Source organism: Caenorhabditis briggsae, assembly GCF_000004555.2.
Source record: "Caenorhabditis briggsae complete genome, chrIII, whole genome shotgun sequence".
NCBI classification, from domain to species: domain Eukaryota; kingdom Metazoa; phylum Nematoda; class Chromadorea; order Rhabditida; family Rhabditidae; genus Caenorhabditis; species Caenorhabditis briggsae.
In genome coordinates, this window is record NC_013490.2 from 9,104,775 (window position 1) to 9,123,760 (window position 18,986).

General features: G+C 40.8%; 7 protein-coding genes across 7 annotated transcripts in view; 4 read left to right on the top strand and 3 right to left on the bottom strand.

Annotated features, from left to right (window-relative positions):
- Cbr-mog-1 overlaps positions 1 to 2,450 on the top strand; it is a gene marked incomplete at both ends in the record, with an annotated part of 3,177 nt that extends 727 nt beyond the window's left edge. Inside the window, 3 exons of the mRNA XM_045244211.1 lie at positions 1 to 1,869; positions 1,916 to 2,087; positions 2,136 to 2,450. The exon at positions 1 to 1,869 is cut by the window's left edge and continues 103 nt beyond it. Coding sequence (XP_045094151.1) covers positions 1 to 1,869; positions 1,916 to 2,087; positions 2,136 to 2,450 — 2,356 coding nt within the window. The remainder of the gene's footprint in view (positions 1,870 to 1,915; positions 2,088 to 2,135) is intronic.
- A 246-nt stretch (positions 2,451 to 2,696) lies between these two features.
- CBG09938 lies at positions 2,697 to 3,679 on the top strand (the record flags this gene model as incomplete). Its single annotated transcript, XM_002641572.1, has 3 exons — positions 2,697 to 2,967; positions 3,013 to 3,308; positions 3,356 to 3,679. The coding sequence occupies 3 exons, from the start codon at positions 2,697 to 2,699 to the stop codon at positions 3,677 to 3,679; spliced, it is 891 nt and encodes a 296-aa protein (XP_002641618.1).
- Positions 3,680 to 4,032: 353 nt separating this feature from the next.
- On the top strand, positions 4,033 to 5,314 carry CBG25900 (the record flags this gene model as incomplete). The annotated part of the gene is made up of 6 exons (XM_045244212.1): positions 4,033 to 4,248; positions 4,300 to 4,421; positions 4,463 to 4,604; positions 4,650 to 4,783; positions 4,827 to 4,969; positions 5,235 to 5,314. The coding sequence occupies 6 exons, from the start codon at positions 4,033 to 4,035 to the stop codon at positions 5,312 to 5,314; spliced, it is 837 nt and encodes a 278-aa protein (XP_045098974.1).
- A 685-nt stretch (positions 5,315 to 5,999) lies between these two features.
- On the bottom strand, positions 6,000 to 6,554 carry CBG09939 (the record flags this gene model as incomplete). The annotated part of the gene is made up of 3 exons (XM_002641573.2): positions 6,000 to 6,007; positions 6,060 to 6,352; positions 6,505 to 6,554. The coding sequence occupies 3 exons, from the start codon at positions 6,552 to 6,554 to the stop codon at positions 6,000 to 6,002; spliced, it is 351 nt and encodes a 116-aa protein (XP_002641619.2).
- An 860-nt stretch (positions 6,555 to 7,414) lies between these two features.
- Cbr-bub-1 lies at positions 7,415 to 10,651 on the bottom strand (the record flags this gene model as incomplete). The annotated part of the gene is made up of 5 exons (XM_045244213.1): positions 7,415 to 7,910; positions 7,955 to 8,736; positions 8,854 to 9,944; positions 10,058 to 10,530; positions 10,578 to 10,651. The coding sequence occupies 5 exons, from the start codon at positions 10,649 to 10,651 to the stop codon at positions 7,415 to 7,417; spliced, it is 2,916 nt and encodes a 971-aa protein (XP_045094152.1).
- A 1,056-nt stretch (positions 10,652 to 11,707) lies between these two features.
- CBG09941 lies at positions 11,708 to 18,689 on the bottom strand (the record flags this gene model as incomplete). The annotated part of the gene is made up of 15 exons (XM_045244214.1): positions 11,708 to 11,936; positions 11,984 to 12,350; positions 12,400 to 12,693; positions 12,745 to 13,092; positions 13,426 to 13,605; positions 13,898 to 14,124; positions 14,361 to 15,143; positions 15,795 to 16,252; positions 16,335 to 16,689; positions 16,736 to 16,839; positions 17,023 to 17,085; positions 17,133 to 17,420; positions 17,586 to 17,687; positions 18,078 to 18,512; positions 18,558 to 18,689. 15 exons carry the CDS (start codon positions 18,687 to 18,689, stop codon positions 11,708 to 11,710), a joined length of 4,365 nt encoding a protein of 1,454 aa, XP_045094153.1.
- A 45-nt stretch (positions 18,690 to 18,734) lies between these two features.
- The window catches only part of CBG09942, a gene marked incomplete at both ends in the record, with an annotated part of 1,850 nt that continues 1,598 nt past the window's right edge, over positions 18,735 to 18,986 (top strand). Inside the window, one exon of the mRNA XM_045244215.1 lies at positions 18,735 to 18,986. This exon is cut by the window's right edge and continues 1 nt beyond it. Within this exon, the coding sequence (XP_045094154.1) occupies positions 18,735 to 18,986 (252 nt within the window).

The following is an 18,986-nucleotide window of genomic DNA, read 5'->3' on the forward strand; positions in this document are numbered from 1 at the left end:
AAGACGGAGAGAGATGGAAGATAGAAAAAAAGCTCAAGATAAGCATTGGGAATTGGCTGGATCCAAACTGGGAAACCTGATGGGTGTCAAAGAAAAACCTGATGAAACTGCGAACCCAGAGGATGATGACTCTGGCAACTACAAAGAATCACACCAGTTTGCTTCTCACATGAAGGACAATGAAGCTGTTTCCGACTTTGCTATGGAAAAGACCATCAAGCAGCAGCGAGAGTATCTGCCCGTATTTGCATGTAGACAAAAAATGATGAACGTTATTCGAGAAAATAATGTTGTCATTATTGTTGGAGAAACCGGATCAGGAAAGACAACTCAGCTAGCTCAATATCTACTTGAAGACGGATTTGGAGAGGCCGGACTGATTGGATGTACACAGCCAAGGCGTGTAGCAGCAATGAGTGTTGCTAGACGTGTAGCTGACGAAATGGGTGTTGAGCTCGGACAAGATGTTGGATATGCGATTCGTTTCGAGGACTGTACTTCTGAGAAGACTATCATCAAGTATATGACGGATGGTATCCTCCTTCGTGAATGTCTTGGAGACGGAACTCTTGACCAATACTCGGCTATCATTATGGACGAAGCTCACGAACGTTCCCTTAACACTGATGTGCTCTTTGGACTTCTTAGAGAAGTTGTAGCAAAACGCTCCGATCTGAAACTGATTGTGACTTCCGCTACCATGGACGCAGATAAATTTGCGGACTTCTTCGGAGGAAACTGCCCAACTTTCACTATTCCTGGAAGAACGTTCCCTGTTGAGCTGTTCCATGCAAGAACGCCTGTCGAAGATTACGTCGATGCTGCCGTTAAGCAAGCTGTTACTATTCACTTGGGAGCAATGGATGGAGATATTTTGATCTTCATGCCTGGTCAAGAAGATATTGAGTGTACTTGTGAAATGATCAAAGAGAAACTAGGTGAATTGGATGAAGCTCCACCTCTTGCTGTTCTTCCGATCTATTCGCAACTTCCCAGTGATTTGCAAGCCAAAATTTTCCAACGAGCTCCAGGAGGTATGAGAAAGGCTATCGTTGCTACGAACATCGCAGAAACTTCTCTGACCGTTGATGGAATTCTTTTCGTGATTGATCCTGGATTCTGTAAGATGAAGGTGTACAATCCGAGAATTGGTATGGACGCCTTGTCGATTTTCCCAGTCTCGCAGGCATCTGCTAATCAGCGGACGGGTCGTGCGGGACGTACGGGACCAGGGCAATGTTACCGTTTGTATACGGAAAGGCAGTTTAAAGATGAGCTTCTAGTAAGTGTTTTTTTCAATTTTTTTATTTACTTCAATTTTTTTCAGAGAAGTACTGTTCCGGAAATTCAAAGAACAAATCTAGCCAATGTGGTACTCCTCTTGAAATCACTCAACGTTGACGATCTCCTCAAATTTCATTTCATGGATGCTCCTCCACAGGATAACATGCTCAATTCAATGTATCAACTTTGGACACTTGGAGCTCTAGATAACACCGGCCAACTAACTCCAATGGGTCGCAAAATGGTTGAATTCCCACTCGATCCAACGCTGTCTAAAATGTTGATTGTGTCCGCAGAAATGGGTTGCAGTGATGAAGTTCTGACAATCGTTTCTATGCTTTCTGTACCTGCTATATTCTTCCGACCAAAAGGAAGAGAAGAAGAAGCTGATGCCAAGAAGGAAAAGTTTCAAGTTCCTGAATCTGATCATCTCACTTTCCTCAACGTCTACTTACAATGGAGAGAACATAAGTATTCAGCAAAATGGTGCGCAGACAATTACCTACATGTCAAAGCATTGAAAAAGGTTCGAGAAGTTCGTGCACAGCTTAAGGAAATCATGCAAGACCTCAAGCTCCCAATCGTGTAAGTCAAAAGTTGAACAATTCACAAATATCGATTATCCTTTTAGATCCAATGGAAACGAATGGGATATTGTCAGAAAATGTATTTGTTCCGCGTACTTCCATAACGCTGCTCGCCTCAAAGGTATTGGAGAGTATGTCAACGTGCGTACCGGAATTCCATGCTTTCTTCATCCGACTTCAGCGCTCTTTGGGATGGGTTTCATGCCCGATTATGTGGTGAGAAACATTACTATATGATGACAAAAACGGGAATCAGTTTTTCAGGTTTATCACGAACTGATTATGACTGCCAAAGAATACATGCAATGCGTAACAGCAGTAGATGCCATCTGGCTTGCTGAACTTGGTCCCATGTTCTACTCGATCAAAGAATCGAAACAATCCCGACGAGAACAAAAAATGGAGAGTGTTCGAACAGTTGAAACGATGGAAGCGGAAATGCGAGAGGCGCAGAAAGAGATGGAAAGACGGAAAGAGGAAAGTGACAAAGCATTCAAGCGACCAGAGTCCTCCAGACGCGTCGTTGAAGTCGGTGCGAAATCGGTCAGATCGGAGAGAAGAAAGCTATGGGGGCTTTGATATGTTTCAATTTCATCCTCTTCACTTTCTTTTCGGGTTTCTTCTGTTGTTATTCTTTTTAATATACTTTTCTTTCTCATTCTCTTGTGAATATAACATTTCCAGAATCTTCTCATAAATCTTAACCTTATTCTTGATTATAAGTGTTCGTGTGTCTTAAAAATCGATCGAAATTTCGTGTTTTATCTCCATACTCAATTGAACTGACAGCCGAAACATTATGCTGAGATTTTTCAGAAGTCCAGAATGAAGCTCGATAATATGCCGATTGAACTGGTTCACGAAATCATGAAATGGGTCAGACCAACGGATATTCTGAGCTCAGCTCTAAGCTGTGTCGAGTTAGCCTCCGTCGTTGTGAATCTTCTTCCAAAGATCCATGACATGAAGATCAAGATTTCTAACGGACAGTTAAGTGGAGGTCTCAATAGAGATACTGTAAACCTTCAAATTCCCCAAATTGATGACGAAGAAACGAAGGAAATTCTGAATCTCCTGATGCCTCATCTAGGGGAAGGTCAGTCAGAAATATGCTCTTTTTTTGCTTATACATCTTTTTCAGATATTGATTCACTTCGTCTGGAGAACGATATGGTCACAGGAGAAATTTCTGACGAGCAGCTTGCTCGTGTTCTCCATTCTACAAAAGATGCTCCCCTCAAAACACTGAACCTGTCGGAAGTCGATTTGGAACGCATTCATACCTGGACTCTTGCGCTTATTGCTGGTTTTAACCAATTAGAAAAAGTGGAGATTGAACAGTGTCGATTGGGTGGAGACACTGAAGCAAAGTTACTACGTTGCCTACAATCATCATTCCAGACACTCTCTCAAATTGATTTGAAAGGAACTCCTCAGGTGGGAATATGATAAATGATTGGTGTTTTTACTCATGACATTTCCAGATAACCGACAATTTCTCCCGTAGGATTTCGCGTTCATGCCCCAATTTGGCGTACTTCCGAATCTCCGATTGTCCACTTGTTACCACTCTCTCAGCGCTACCATTTATTGAATCAACTGCGTTTCGTCGGAATGATCAGCTGGACGTACATATGGACAATACAGGCTTTGACGCCGATCAGCTCAGTACTTTTATGCGATCTCCACTATTCGGATCATCGTCTGAAGAATGGTGTTTGAAGCCTGTACAAATCCCTCTTGGATTTACTAAATCCGCTGTTCTCGCCCTTCATGCTAGCAGAAAATGTGTATTTATTTTCGCCTAGAACTACTCATTCTATCCATATTTCAGTTTTAAGCTAGCTTTTAAAGCTCTGTAGTTTTTGTATATTTTCATATTATTCAAACCCTGTGTAAAAATTGTACAATTGCATTACAATATGTTCACTGTAACAAGTATTCGGTGTTTCTAGGTTTAATGAGACTGTAGATCAGTTATTAATTAATAAACGGTGTTATTCTTCTAATTTTATCACGACTTCAATTTTTAGTCCGCAACATCTCCTCTTCCAACACTATTCCTCCTCCTAGCTCCGATAGCGACGTGGAGGCAGGCGACCAACGCAGGCAGCTGTACACTGCTAGGTCATCGATTTTCTGACCACCTTTCGCTTTGGAAATGTGGCAGAAACTTATTCTAACTGCTGGCTCGGATTCTCAAAACGATATATTCAAAAAGCAATTGTCTCTAATTTCTACTGAAAAATATTGTGAAGCAGTTGAAGTCGTGACGGATGAATCACCTGGGATTCGAATAGGTTCAGGTGGTGCGACACTCAGTATCATAAGAAGAATATTTGATGAACAGAAATATAAAGATTTGGAGGGAACCAAGGTAAAAACGATTTATAATGAAAGCGAACGTTCTTCTCGAACTCGACTATAGATTCTTCTTCTCCACTCGGGCGGTCTTTCTCAACGAATGCCACATCTTTCGGCATATGGAAAAGCTTTTGGGACATTGACAAACAATTCTACTATTCTAGAAACCAAATTAGAAATCTATAAGTGAGTATAGAAGACAAACTGAACTAAAAACTTACATCTAGAAACGATCTAATTGGGAAACTTCCTCAAACTGGTGGGATTATGATAACTGCTTCCGATGTCATTGAAAAAATGAGTTCTATGAAATCAGTGAAGTCTTCGGAAGCCGATATTGTTATATTTGGGCATTTGTCGTCTCTTGAAGTGAGTGAACCTTGTTGAAATGTTATTTTTAACTTGGTTGATCAGGTTGGAACACAGCATGGAGTGTTTGTGATGGATGAAAAATCAGGACAGTTGAAATGTGTTTTACAAAAAGCATCTGAAGAAGAAATGAAAATCGAAGGTGCAATAAGAGAAGATGGGATGGTAGTGACGGATAGGTTGGTGGATCCAATTCACATACTCTCATCATTTAATCTTCAGCTGCTACTTCATGTCCTGGAAGTTTTGTAAGAGGCTCCTGAAGAATCCTCTTTTCAAAACACCGATAACTGAAGAACTCTGCTGTTATGGTGATTTCATGAGACCCATGGGCTATGCACCAAAGTTAGACTATCTTCAGAACTGTAAGGCTACAGATTTGTTTTGTTATATAACAAGTAGTGAATTTCAAAAGTTTTAATTTTCACATCAAAGTACTGAAAATTCAAAAAATTTTGTGAGCCACGTGAATCTTTTGAATCTCCCAAAAGATGGACCGTTAAGTTTTTGGGAGCAACGTGTTTTTTCAACAAATATAACAGAAATATTAACACTTTCTGAATATTTTTCCCAAAATTAAAACTTTTGAAAATCACTACTTGTTATATTCTTAATTTTGCGAATTTTCAGCGTCACCAAAGCTAAAATTGTATAGAAAAGCTCTAACAGAGGTGTTCATAGATCCAAACGTCGAAGTGAGTCAATTATAATATTTATATTTATGGAATTTAGATTCCAGATATCTATTTTGGGCGAGAACTCGTTTTTCCATTTCGGAACTTACCAAGAATTCGTCGAAAGCCTACTACCAGAATCTCCATTCCGTCATTCTTTCCCTTCGCTTTTCAAATCTAACATCGTTCATTCTGAAGGAATCAATACGATTCCCAAATCTAGTTTTATAGAATATTCCACAGGAGTGGATTTGGAAGTTGGGGAAAATTGTATTTCCAGTGGAATTGATACTGGAAGCTTGAAAATTAAATTACCCAGTAACACTGTCATCTTTACGATGTCACTACAAATGGTAAATTTAGGAATTTTTATGTACAATTAAATGGGATTTTCAGAAAAAGTATGTCACTATTATAATCAAAATTGATGATGATATAAAGAAAAAAAGAGAGGTTGTGAGATGGAATGGACATGATACACGAATCGATGGAAAGTCTCTGTGGGAAGCACCAATTTTTGAAATGTTTGAAACGCGTATCAAATCATTAGAGGCAACATTACATCAATGGAAAAATGGTATGACAGAGATGGTGAGATATATTCGCAGTTAGGATTGAGTTATTTACGGGAAATTGAGATTACAGGGATCCAATCGAATTTCAATTTGTGAAGCGGTGAAAAGACACGACTTTGACGCCGATTTGGAATGGAGAAGGGTTTTCAGTCTTCTGTAAAAAGAAAATTTTTTATGTATATTTTAATAAATTGCTGTGATTATACCTGAGACAACATCTTGACTATTGTTTTTCATTCTCGCGAACATTTTCTGACGGAGGCTCTGTTTAGCTGGTTTCTCCTCATTTTTGCTAGAGTTCTCAGAATCGTCACTTCGTTCGTTAGCGAGTTGGTTCACTTTTGTTGTGCCGGATGACGAATTGAATTGAATCGGAGTTCTTTCAATGTCCTGACTGGGTGATCGCGGGTCAACACACACCGGTGCCTTCGTAGTTCTCTGTGGAGTAGAAGCTGGTGTCTTCTGCGACTCGGCAGCTGATGAGAAAGTGTGTCCCATTCTGAAAGTTAGTTTTAGTAATTATCCAGTAAAAAATTAGCAATTTAAATAACTGCAACTTAATTGAAAAAATCTGAAAAGTAGACGGGAGAACATTCTGAAATCTGTTTCAAATTTTTCCTTTTTCCGCGGTGCCGCAAACACATTAAGTACCTTTTACGGCCAATGCGTCGAACTGGACGAGCAATTAACGAACCGTACATAGGAGACCGTACAAATCGGAAAGACTTTAAATCCGAAAGAAACGAAACCGTAAGAAACGAAACGGAAAGAACGCTAAACCGTGCACAGTTTTGCTGAAATGGCGTGCGCAAGCTGCAAATGGGCGGGGTTTTGTCGAAATCTCTTACAGTTCAGAAATCTCTCGTTCAATTCAGATAAACCCCGCCCTTTTTTGCAGCCTGCGCACGGTTTAGCGTTCTTTCCGTTTCATTTCTTTTCGATTTCAAATCTTTCCGATTTGTACGGTCTCGTACATAGACCGTATCGGTAATCTCGATTTGAGACTTCACCGATTCCGATGAAGGGGTTGTCTCCGAGGCAGACATGAGCGGAATAAAAATTTTGAAAATCCGGAAAAAGGAATAAGGAAGAAGGAATGAAATTTGAAAATCAGGAATAAGGAATAACAATTTAAAAATCCGGAATAAGGAATAAGGAAGAAGGAATAACAATTTAAAAATCCGGAAGAAGGAATAAGGAATAGAAAAAACACCCGGAATAAGGAATAAGGAATTCCACTCATGTCTGCTCCGAGGTAATCGGGGCGGAGTATTTTTCTTCCGGGTTTAAAGTGGTTGAAACAGCGCGGGCCTCGAAGTACTTACCAGATTTGAACGAACTTCAAAAATTTATAAACATTTTTTCACACAAAAGTGAACATTTCAGACTGGCGAGAAAGCTCCATGAAAACTGCGATAAAAAGTCATAAGTTCCGTTAAAATTTATTCAGAAAAACGGTCAGCACTCCAATATTCATTGACATGAAGTGAAAACACACACAGAGCATGAAATACGAGAATACGAGATATATTACAGAGAAAAAAAAGAGAAAATTCATTTTTCATTGTTTGTGATTAGTGGCAGCCAGGTCACAGACTTCGTTGAACTTGGCAATCGCTTGTCTCCACGAAGAACCGTCAAAATTCGTCTCCCAGAAATCGGCAAACTGTTGAATGGCTTCCGACCAATCAGGGAGCGTATTGACTGATTCAATATTGAGGAACTTTTTGATAATGTCGAAGATGGTGTTACGAAGAGCGTTTCGTCTCTTGATATCACAGCTCAACGAGTACTCTCCCACTTTGCTGCCCGTCAATTTTCCGTACTTCGCGGTAACCACAACAGCCATAGTGGCGGCGAAGCCGAAGTAGTCCGCTTGATAGTTCCATGGGCGTCCGTCAATCATTTCTGGCGAGTCGAAATCTTCAGTTCCAGCTCTTCCCTTGAATGTCTGATCCTTCAGCTGCATCATATCGATGGCACGTCCCCAATCGATAATCTTCACCACAAACGTATCGTTGCTCATGAGAGCGTCCTTGTCCCAGTTCGGATCAATTCTAAAACATTTTTTAATTTCATTGAACCAAATCGTTTGACTCACTTTCTAGTAATCATGAAGTTGTCTGGCTTGATGTCTCCATGAATGATATTACAAGCATGCACCTCCTTCAATATACGAGCCATTTGAGTGAGCAAGAAGCATGAGATGTGCCAGTTCGGGTCCTTCATACTGTTGGCGTACTCCAGAAGTGTTCCGTACTCATGGTATTCGTTGACAAGGAGTGAGGCAGTCGAGAAGACGTAAGCATCCATCACTTTCATAATACACCAGTCAGCCATCTTCACTCGATCCTCGCGATCCTTGATCAACCGATTGCGCATTTGATCGCAAATGTACACTTCCCAGGAGCACGACGGAACCTCATACTTCACAGCCACCACTTTCTTCTCCTCGTTCACAGCTTTGTACACCTTGGCGTACCCTCCCTGTCCAATCAGCGTTTGAATATGGAACACTTCTCCTCCAACTTCACAATCTCTGTTCGCCTGGATCTTCGGTGCTCTCTCCTGGAATTCGTGCATGTTGATTGGCGCACGCACTGTTGCCATCAATCTTCTACGGAGTGTCTCATCCCACGGATTTATATCTCCCTTTCTGATGATCTCACTACGACGGCGGTTGAGAATTCCAGTTGTTTCTGCTTCGCCAGCGACGATGGCAGCTCGAATCTCATCGGCACCCAGGGACAAGCGACGTCCGAGATTATCGGAAAGACAGTCAATCGATGAGTTGGCAGCTGGAACTTGCTTCGGTGCTGGTGGTGGTGGTGCTGGTGGCGCAACTTGAGCTTGTGCAGCTGCTGCTTGTGATTTTCGGCGCATCTGAAAATCGAGAATTTAGAAAATCGGAAAATCAAAAAAATCGAATTACCAATTTATTGAAAGTGCTTCCAGTTGGCACTACAAACTTCGGTTGGACAACGTTCTCCTCTTCCTCACGATCAGCCTCCACTTGTTTCCGAAGTATGACTCGATATCCACAAATGCAACTCCGGCAGCTGGTGTCGATGTGACGATTGAGCCATGGGTGATCTTTCCGAAGCCGTGACCATGGATCAGCTCATCGTCGAACACTGGAATGTATCGATTTATTGAAATATTTGTTCTTTTTTGCTTAAACTCACTATCATCTTCGTCTCCCAATGTTGGCGGAGTCCTGAGCGATTTCCCCAAACGAGTGTCTTCTAGGTCCTTCTTGATCTTTGAAACCGTTTTAACTTCAACAGCCTCGCCTATCGACTCTTCAACCAGCGCGAGCTCATCGAAAACCATATTCAATCCTCCGGACGTCTTCTTCGGACGATCATGAGTCAAATTCATCGTTGGATCTGGATCACAAAGCACCGAGAAGTTGCTGGAGACTTCGGTGGGCTTGATAGACATTGTTTCATCACTGATCACCATTGTTTTCTCTGGACCTCCTATGTGAACAGTTTCAGAGAACATCGCATGCGCTTCCAAGCAATTATTCTCAGCCATCAGATCCAGCCCTCCACTCTTTGCAGTTCGGGTAGATGAGCTAGTGGAACTACTGAGAGAGCTAGTACGAGCTTTCTCTCTTCCAGCTGCCATTGTCTTCAGTTTCTCCTCCGTATCGCTATCATCTAGTTGGTTATAACTTATCTCCTTCGAAGAAGCCGATTTGGTATCCGACGAAAGGGTGATAGTGGGGATGTTGTCTTGGAACGTTTTAGAGTTTCGAAGCGCTGGTCTAGTGGCATCTTTCGTTGGAACCAATGGCGAGTAGATTCTGCTACGCTTCTCATCCTCATCGTCAGCATTGGCTTCAGAGAGTGGGGAGAGCGGTGGACGTCTTTTGAGATTCGAGGCAATCCGATTTTCAACTTCTTCACGAGCACATCGGTCGTTTGCAGCGACTTGATGCTTAGCCTGCACGATTCCAGAGTCTCTTCTGTGTGGATCAACGTCTTCTCCAAATGTGTCCTTCCACTTGGCATATCGAAACTCTTCGATCGAGACACCGAATGTTCCAGGAACGTCGATGAACTCGGAGCGCAGCTTTGTCTTGGCTGAAAGAGCAGTTATATGATTCCTTTGGAAAAATTATTTGAAAAACTCACTTCTTGGCCCAAAAGCTGCTTCCTTTGCTGTGTTCACAGGAGCCACTTGCTGAAGATGGCACCCGATGATCGTCTCTTCATTCTCCTTCCTGGCGCATTGTCACGGAACACATCGAGTGTGTCGTCTGGACTGGCGAATAGCGCAGCTGCTCGACCATCCGGGAAGTACTCATCGGCCATATCACGGAATCCAGATTCGATCTCTGGCATGGTAAGCGTTTTGTCGAGAGCTTTCCGAGCCATGTCAAGCACTTTTGTGAACTCGGTGAGATCCTGCTTCTTGGCCAACTCTTCAGCCCATTGCAAGTAGAGATTGAGACTTTTGCTGAAGTTTCCAGTGGTGTGAAGCTGGAGGTAGATTCCTTTCATGCCCAGATTTTCACTATACTGTCCGAGTATCTTGTACAGACGGAGCATCGTCTCGTCGTTGCGAACGGCGTCGAATCGCCTGTCCCGGCGAATCTTGCGGAGGCAATCCATGAGACCAGCTTTCATGTCGGGGAACGGGAGCATTTTGGAAAGCGTCTCGAGTTGTCTGCAAGCCAGAAGTAATATTTAGCTCCATCCTGTCTTCAAACTTACGTCGTGAACGTTCCCAACGCATCAGCAGTAGGATTGTACTCCAGGTCTCGGAACGCTTGGTCAATTTGGGTCATTTTTGGCCTGAAAACCAACGAATTCTCTTTTGAGTTTGCTAATGGAGAGAAAAACGGTGAACGGAGAGAACTGTGGCCACACCCCGGTAGATGAGGTGAGATGGGTGGAAAAAAACTGTAGCGAGAAGTCGGAGAGAAAGAAAAAGGACAGCTTTTATAAACATGACTGGTTTATTATGACTGGGTAATTAAAAGGCAAGGGGACGGTAACAACAGAAGGCAAGGGTAACTAGAAGGCAATGGGAAAAAAGGTAATAACTAGGGAAATTTGAGAAAATGCTCGAGAATCGGTAACCAAAGGGGAAACTAGGTAACCAAAGAAGGCAAAATCAATCACAAATGAAACTGTACGAAGAGTATGCAGGGTGTCACTAAGCGGTGCCCTTCTCCGAGACAAGAATGAAGAAAAATGGGCCAGATAAAAACAAAATCACAGTTTCCCGCCGAAAGTTTGCGCAATCGCGCCAGAGCGCGTTTCCATTCCTTGCGGCGGAAAATCAAATGACGAACTTTTAGAGACTTAGAATTATTATTCGGAGAGAAACCCGATATATATACCTTATATAAGAAAACGACAACCTATGTAAGGATTTATATACACCCTTATTGAAATAGCGAAAAAACAGGGTCTTAATTCGTCACCTTCTTTTGCTCTCACATCGGAGCACGTTCAAAAAACTTAGAGATTGGATTAAGATACTTTTGAACACGCTTATTACAGCACTGGAGTCCTTTTAAGAGATTTAGAATAACCCCGCCTTTTTTCGCATCCTGCGCACGGCTACCGTTTTTGTGGATTCGTTTCTTGCGGATTTCGATCCTTGCAGATTTGTACGGTCTCCCTAAAAAATTGAACAATTTATTAATCGAAAACGAACAAGAAAAAGACAGTGGCTTGTTTTATGAAATGAAGATCTTTGAGATCTGAATAAGAAAGTGGTTGATTTAGGTAACACGATTTGAATAGGAATTCATAAACAACATAACAAGAGATAAAATAGATACATACACAATTGGTCCAGGCAGTTTAAACAAAAACAAACTGGGTTCAGGATTTTAGAACTGAGATGTTTGGAATGGCATGTTCATATTCCTTATCGTTGGTTCGTACTGATTTCGGGATGAAGTTGCTGCTTCGTATGTTGGAGCTGGTGGAGCAACAAATGATGGTGGAGTGTAATGAGTACTAGCAGGTTGAGATAACGGACGAGAAGTTTGACTTATATTGTAATTAGAACGAAAGTCATTTTCAATTAATGGTGTCTTTTCCGGTATATTCGCCAGTCTGGAAAATATTTTCAATTAGAACAAGTAAACCGATCCGTCTCTTACATTCTATCATGCTCTAATTTCTTCAGATTCTCTTCTTCATCCTTTAACTGTAATCTTTCTGCATGAGCAGCTTGCTTCTTTTTCCTGATATTCCAAAGAATGCAGAAGAAGATCACAAAGATCAAACTGATTCCAAAAATCGACAGTAACGCCGTCATCCATTTCAAGGCATATTCCAGATTTCTGTCTCGACACCATGCCCACCATCCAGGAGACCATGTTCCATTCCTACACACTCTTTCAATATCTCCATGAATATAATATTTGGGTTTACAAGAGAACACAACTTTGTCTCCGTCCAAGTAGTTGGCCGCTGGTGGAGTCTTAACCACGCCTTCTTTCTTCAGCAATGGACCACAAGATATTACTGAAAAGAATCATTTTTTGAGTTTACAGGTGTTTGAAAACAAACTTACACTGTTTACTTCCAGTCTTCTGAAGAGCAATAAACTGTTTCTGCCTTCTTAACGTAGTCAATGCAATTTCCTTTCTTCCAGTTAGCAAATAATCATATTCGCATTCTGGATTGTTCTGGCACGTGCTCACAACTTCTTCCATTGTAAAAACTCTTGATGCATTCATGTCTATAGTTTGTGGCCAATAGACAGGTCGATAATCAGCCTCAGCAAACAGCAACGGATTGTATAGTGGTTTGTACTTGTCTTGAAACAGTAATCCGCCAAGTTTCTCATTAGTTCCATCAATTTTCCCTGAAAGTTTTTTCTTCTAATTGTTGTTTCAAATTTAAAAAAAAAACTTACAAGTAGAAGCAAATTGTTCATATATCATCTGCGTTGTTGACGCCGTAGTTGTCGGATTAGATACCCTAGTAACTGCACCAGTCGGAGTTGTTAAATCATTAGCAGGATCATTATCATATACGCCTAGCAGCCCTAACGTCGTGTAACATCTCCGCTGACCTAATGGAGAATTCAAAGCGGATGACATCGATTCTCCTTGTCGACAAGTGGTATTATAGCTTGGCGGGAGGGTCACCATAACATCCAACATTCCAAATCCTTCGAAAATTCGAATTCCAACTCCAGATTTCAGCATTATCACAAGTTCAGATTGATTCATGTTTTGGAGTGGGTTTCTGATATCAAGATCTGAAAACTTAAACTATTAATAGAAACAGATAGATTACCAAACTTCAGCTTTATCTGTTTTCTAAATACTGTAAAACCAGTAATATAAGGGCTCCCTTACTTTTAACTTTCAGCCAATTTTTCCCGGTTGCTACCAAAGATGTAAAAAAGTTGTCCACTGATAAATTGTTTAACATAATATCACCAATATTTTATCAGGTGACACATTTTTCATATCTTACATAGAAATTGAGATGATTGAGCTTAAGTTTGACAGTGGTTGGGCAATTCTATTACAGGTTTTACATATTTTCAAAGACAGGTTTGGTTCAAAGTCCCAAAAAAAAAACTTACGCTTGAACTGTTGATGCTTCCAATGTGGTTTGTCAAAGAATCTTCTAGATCCATCTACATAAACATCCGTTCGATATCTCCACCGTCTCATTGGTTTTCTTGCATAAACCTGGACAATAGAACTGTCATTTTCCTGAACGGCAACAGCAGTGATAACAGTAGCATTCACATGAGCATGCCCTGAAAAATAAAACGTTTCCAAAAACTTAGCGCATCTGGTCAGAAGTTAGTCAGATTCCGGATAAGACCGCTGCTAAATATGACTAGACTCCGCAAAACTTATGGAAAGGTCTGACCTAGAAGTATTTCAACTTCCAACTTCCGACTAAAATCTGACCACGGCCCGCTATTCAGCCGTTTTTGGGCAAGTTCAGGCCTGAACCTAGCCAATGGTCCCCCAAAAGCGGAACCCTTTCAACTTCTGACCAGAAGTTACAAGCCGATAGCAGAGTAATAACAAAAAAAAACTCACAAAGTGTGTCATCTGGTTGTTCCAATCTAACCTGCACCATTAATTTGTGATATGGACTGTCGGACATCGTGAGAACATAGTATCCCTTTCCTGGCATTGTGTATCTGATTCCATCGTAAGTGATCACATGTGGCTCTCCATACATGTATCCAGCAGCTGGAGCTCGGTAGTCCTGACATCCATTAGTCATTCGACGCCAGTAGTAGAATTCACAGTGGTCTGCGTATCTGAACAATACTTGAATAAGTAACAGTACTACATACCGTAAACACTCTAATACAATGTCCCTGGAACCTTTAATTTAGAGCGCATATATCTCATTTACTGTAAAAAATATCAGAAAGTAGTCAACGGATAAATTGTTTCTCATAATATCACAAACATTTTATCAGTTGACTAAATTTTGATATCTTTGACAGGAACCAAGATAAATTGGCTCAAAGTTAGGGGCACATAAACTCACTTGCAACAAGTTCTGTATGGAAGCAAATCCAACTGATAATTGGAAAGAGTTGGGATGAATGGAGGGAGTCTGTATGGAGCGGCACCATATCTATGAGCTCTAGCAGGTGTTCCTGGTTGGAAGAATGTCGTGTAATCACCATCAGGTTCCCAGTCATCAGTAAACATTAAATATCCTTCGTAATCATAACAACATTGTTGTGAAGATCCAGAAAATGTAGGCTGAACAGACTGAATACAATGTTGAGCTCCTTTGTTAAAAGGACAAGAAGTGTCTCCATCCTTATCACAATCCATTAGAGGCATGAATCGACCCAAGTCAAGAAGAGCTTGGGATAGTTTGCAGGGACACGGAAAATCGGTGGTAAGATCAATTTGGAAGTTATTTCTCTTTCCATCATACTCAAACCATTCAACACACATATCAATTGGCCAGTTTTGTCCATAATAATGTTCCCACTCATTCAGGTGATACCATGGAAAAGGTGTTGGTTTACTCCACATTACGCCGTCTTCTGTATCAGCCAGGGCAACTTGAACAAAACCAAAATGAAACTTTTGCCAGGCATCTCGGAGTAGAAATTGTTTTGTTAATTGTTGAGGACGGAACGAGTAGGTTCCAGTATTTGCTATTCCTCTGGCTAGATAGTCCAACCTTTCAAAATGTGATCTATCAGCGTCTTCCCAGTATCCAAATAAACTGATATCAACTCGTGCTCCTGAATTCCAAGTCAAATTCATTGCTTGCCATGTCATCGCCAATTCTTGTGCATAGGGTTCATACCTAGAAGTTTTTTGAAACGTTCGAAAGAGTATATCCAAGATTAAACCAGTTTTGAAAACAAGTCCAAAACGGACTCCCGGCGGACCAAGTCAATTTTTTTTGAATTAATATTCCGTATTTCCTCTAATCGAAGGCCACTCAAACCGTCTACTTTGAACTCAAAATACTCGACTCAAAATCCAAGATTCCTGTGAAAGATATCAAAAAATTGTCAACTAATAATATATTGGTGATTTTATGATAAATATTTTGTCAGTCTACCGCTTCTTTATATTTTTTATATGAACCGAGATAGTTGAACTCAAAGTGCACTTATAGGGTTCTATTAGAGGAAATACGGTTTTTGCCCAACTAAATTAGATACGATAGAACTCGACGAGTACTACAAAATGATTTGTGAAGACTGTATTTTGTCTACGAACAAAGTTATAGACGAAACACGAAACGGACAGAAAAAAAAGGCAGAGCCCGGCCCCGCCCGGATCAGCTTCATGGCTTGTAACTTTATTCATAAACAATATATAATTTTCCAAAAAGTTTCATTTTGTAGTTATTGCCAAGTTCTATCAGAGCTCATTCAGTTGGTCAAAAAATATTAATTCTAAAAGAAACTATCGCAGGGCCCGTTTTTCAAGTATAGAATAAACTAACCATCGGTTTGTTTTGTTGTCTACGGAATCCTTGAGTGACACGTATGCAGGTGCTCTTTCCGAATTGACAACATAAAATCGTCCGAAAAATGGAAAAGATTGTCCACCATCCCTACTCATTCTAATAGGAACAATCCCAATTTTATGGAACATCGGCATAATGCAACGAGCACGAACTCTATTCAAACGGACACAACTGGTCTGCCAATTTTCAAAGTTTACCTGGAATACAAATTGAAACCTTCTTAAAGGTGGGGGACAGCAGATTTTTCGGAGGTTTTTTGGAGTTAGGGTATGCATTCTACCGTGACGGTGTAAAACGCTTGATGTCACTCTGCGTAAAGCTGTCATCCTCGCCTTTATGTATGCAATCGGGCGGTTACTTTTTCTTTGCCTGCATGCGTGGCTCAGTCGGTAGCGGCGCCGCACACTTAATCCTCGCTCCCACAAGTTCAACTCCTCAAGGGGAATATTTAAACGGAATTTCGAAAACATTATTTTTTCATGTCTCCCCACCTTTAATATATAGTTCTAAACATACTTTCACAACATCAGCAGGTCTGAGACAAGGTCCAGATACATTTATAGCCATTCCTCCATGCATTGGTCCCCATGGTGGAGCTGTCATCATTGCACCGTTTGATGCATTCGTGCATCCAGCAGGAATAATCAATTCATCAATTCTATGAATCCATCTACCCGGTGTCAAAACATTCGAAAAGTATCCAAGTTTCCATAATCTTCCTTCTCCACTGTACGGCATTCCATACCATCCTGTTCCGTTTCCACCGTTGAACCCAGCCATTGCTGCTTGTTTGCCTCCGAAACCATCCAAACCGCCGGCTTCATTCGAAGACGTCCAGTTCAGACGAGCGTAGTTGAATATGGCGAATGTTCTTGAAATTTAGAAGACGTAAAAAAGAAAAAGAGAATAGTTAATACCTGATTTCATCGGAAGCTAGAACAAGTTGGAAAGTGTTTTGCCAGTCCTTGACATGTTCGAATTGAGATACGTCCAACGCACGAGCCGCACCTCCATGGGCCATCTGGAAATTTAGATATGGAAATATTCATGAAGTTTTTTTCTTTCCTTATCAGAATCATAACATACTAAATTATCCTTAATAGAAAACCTTCTGATTGTTCTATTTTGTTTACATACACATTTCCTGCTCTTCTTCTTCTTCTTTTTTCTTCTCATTACAGTAACCCCCTTGTCCCCCACTCACCCTGTACCAAGTAGCAATGAAAGCGTGTTCTGCTCGGAATCCGTTAGCTCCTGTGTATCCATCCTATAACTTCTTCATCATTTTCCCAATCTCTTCATTATCTTTCTCACCTGAATATGTCTTGTGATATTATCTAGAAGCAATGGATCCACGACCATTCCCGGTTGGGAGACTCTTCCCGGCATTTGTCTCTTCTTTCGTTTCCCATAAATTTGTTGCTGTTGTTGTAAGAGTTGTGTATTGTATTGTTGATTTTGAGAGTACGGATTCAAATTCTGAGAGTAGAGACTTGGATTCGCGTATTGTTGATTTGCATCCGACTGGGCTCCCGCTTGTGCATAGTTCGGTGCTCCATAATTGAGTTGACTGTTCCGCTCGTAAATTTCATCGTCGTCGAGCTGAAGACAATTGTTTACCTATTATATAATCCGGTTATAAAATCAATAATTAATGTTAATAGGTATTCTCGGTGATAACATTTTTAGGGGGAAAGAAATAGCGGGTGGTCTTAGGGGGAAAGAAATATCGATAGATATAGTTATGAAACTCAGTGAGTCACTTACACGTGGGCGATGTACACTTCGAAAGAAGACGTTACTGATCTTGGTGTTTCCGATCCATTGGAACATTGCGTCGGCATAGAATGGAGCAATAAATGAGTGATCCTGAAAAGATTAGGTAACAATTGGTTGAGTTTGAAATTTTTTCAGATTTTCAAATCGAATTAAAAAATGATGGAAGAATACTGAACAAAGTTTCCTGACGTGTTAGAAACGGTTCTTGGATTAACCTTTATATCAAGTCTCAAACTTTTTAGATACCAAAAACAGTATAATAGTATGAAATTCCGAACTTTCAACATTGAGCCAATTCATCTCGGATTCCGTAAGAGATTTCGAAAAGTGGTTCACCGACAAAGCATTTTTGAAGCTATGATTAAAATTTTGTCAGTAGACCACTTTTTGATATCTTTCACAGAAAATGAGTTAGATGGGCTCAAAGTTGATGGTTTGGGTGGGCTTCTACTAGAGGAAATACGGTAGTTTCACACTTACCCTCTGTTTCGGCCATGATGGATTTGGAAACGTCCATGGAGGAGCAGAAAAGGGCGGAAGTCCGAATGAAATCATTCCCATTGGATAAACCATTGTATAATTAAACCGAAAACCATAAAACGGACAATCAAATCCCAAGTTAGTCTGCGTCTCTCTTCCAGCTTGTCCCATCAACTGTTTATCCATTGCCCATGTTCCAAATGGGTACAGAATCTCGGTCCATCCTTCTTCTATCCGAACATCATAGTCTGCTTTTCCAAGATTATCCAAGTATTCTTGATATGTTATTCGAGATGTTTGACGCTTTTTTCTCACATGTTCATCGTATTTGTGGTCTTCTTGTTCTGATTTTCGTATCAACTCCAACAACTCTTCTCGGGTCGGAATTCGACTTTCCGGAGGATCCTCCGAGCACATTACATCTTCAATATCTTGCTGGAATACAAACTACTGTAGCTGTAGATTGAATGGATAACCTACTACTTTTTTACTGTCTTGAAACCTGAATATATCCTTTATGGACTGGGAAAACGTTGTTCCTGGTGGCAGGATGTTTGAGTAGGCGTACGTGAGCACAACGAGCAACGCTATTGCGTGCCGTGCTGTCCACATCTCGCCGTGCCTGAAACTGAAGTTTGATTGAGATGGTCAATCGGAAAGAGAAGGGAAGAAGAAGAAGAAGAAGAAGAAGAAGAAGAAGAAGAAGAAGAAGAAGAAGAAGAAGAAGAAGAAGAAGAAGAAGAAGAAGAAGAAGAAGAAGAAGAAGAAGAAGAAGAAGAAGAAGAAGAAGAAGAAGAAGAAGAAGAAGAAGAAGAAGAAGAAGAAGAAGAAGAAGAAGAAGAAGAAGAAGAAGAAGAAGAAGAAGAAGAAGAAGAAGAAGAAGAAGAAGAAGAAGAAGAAGAAGAAGAA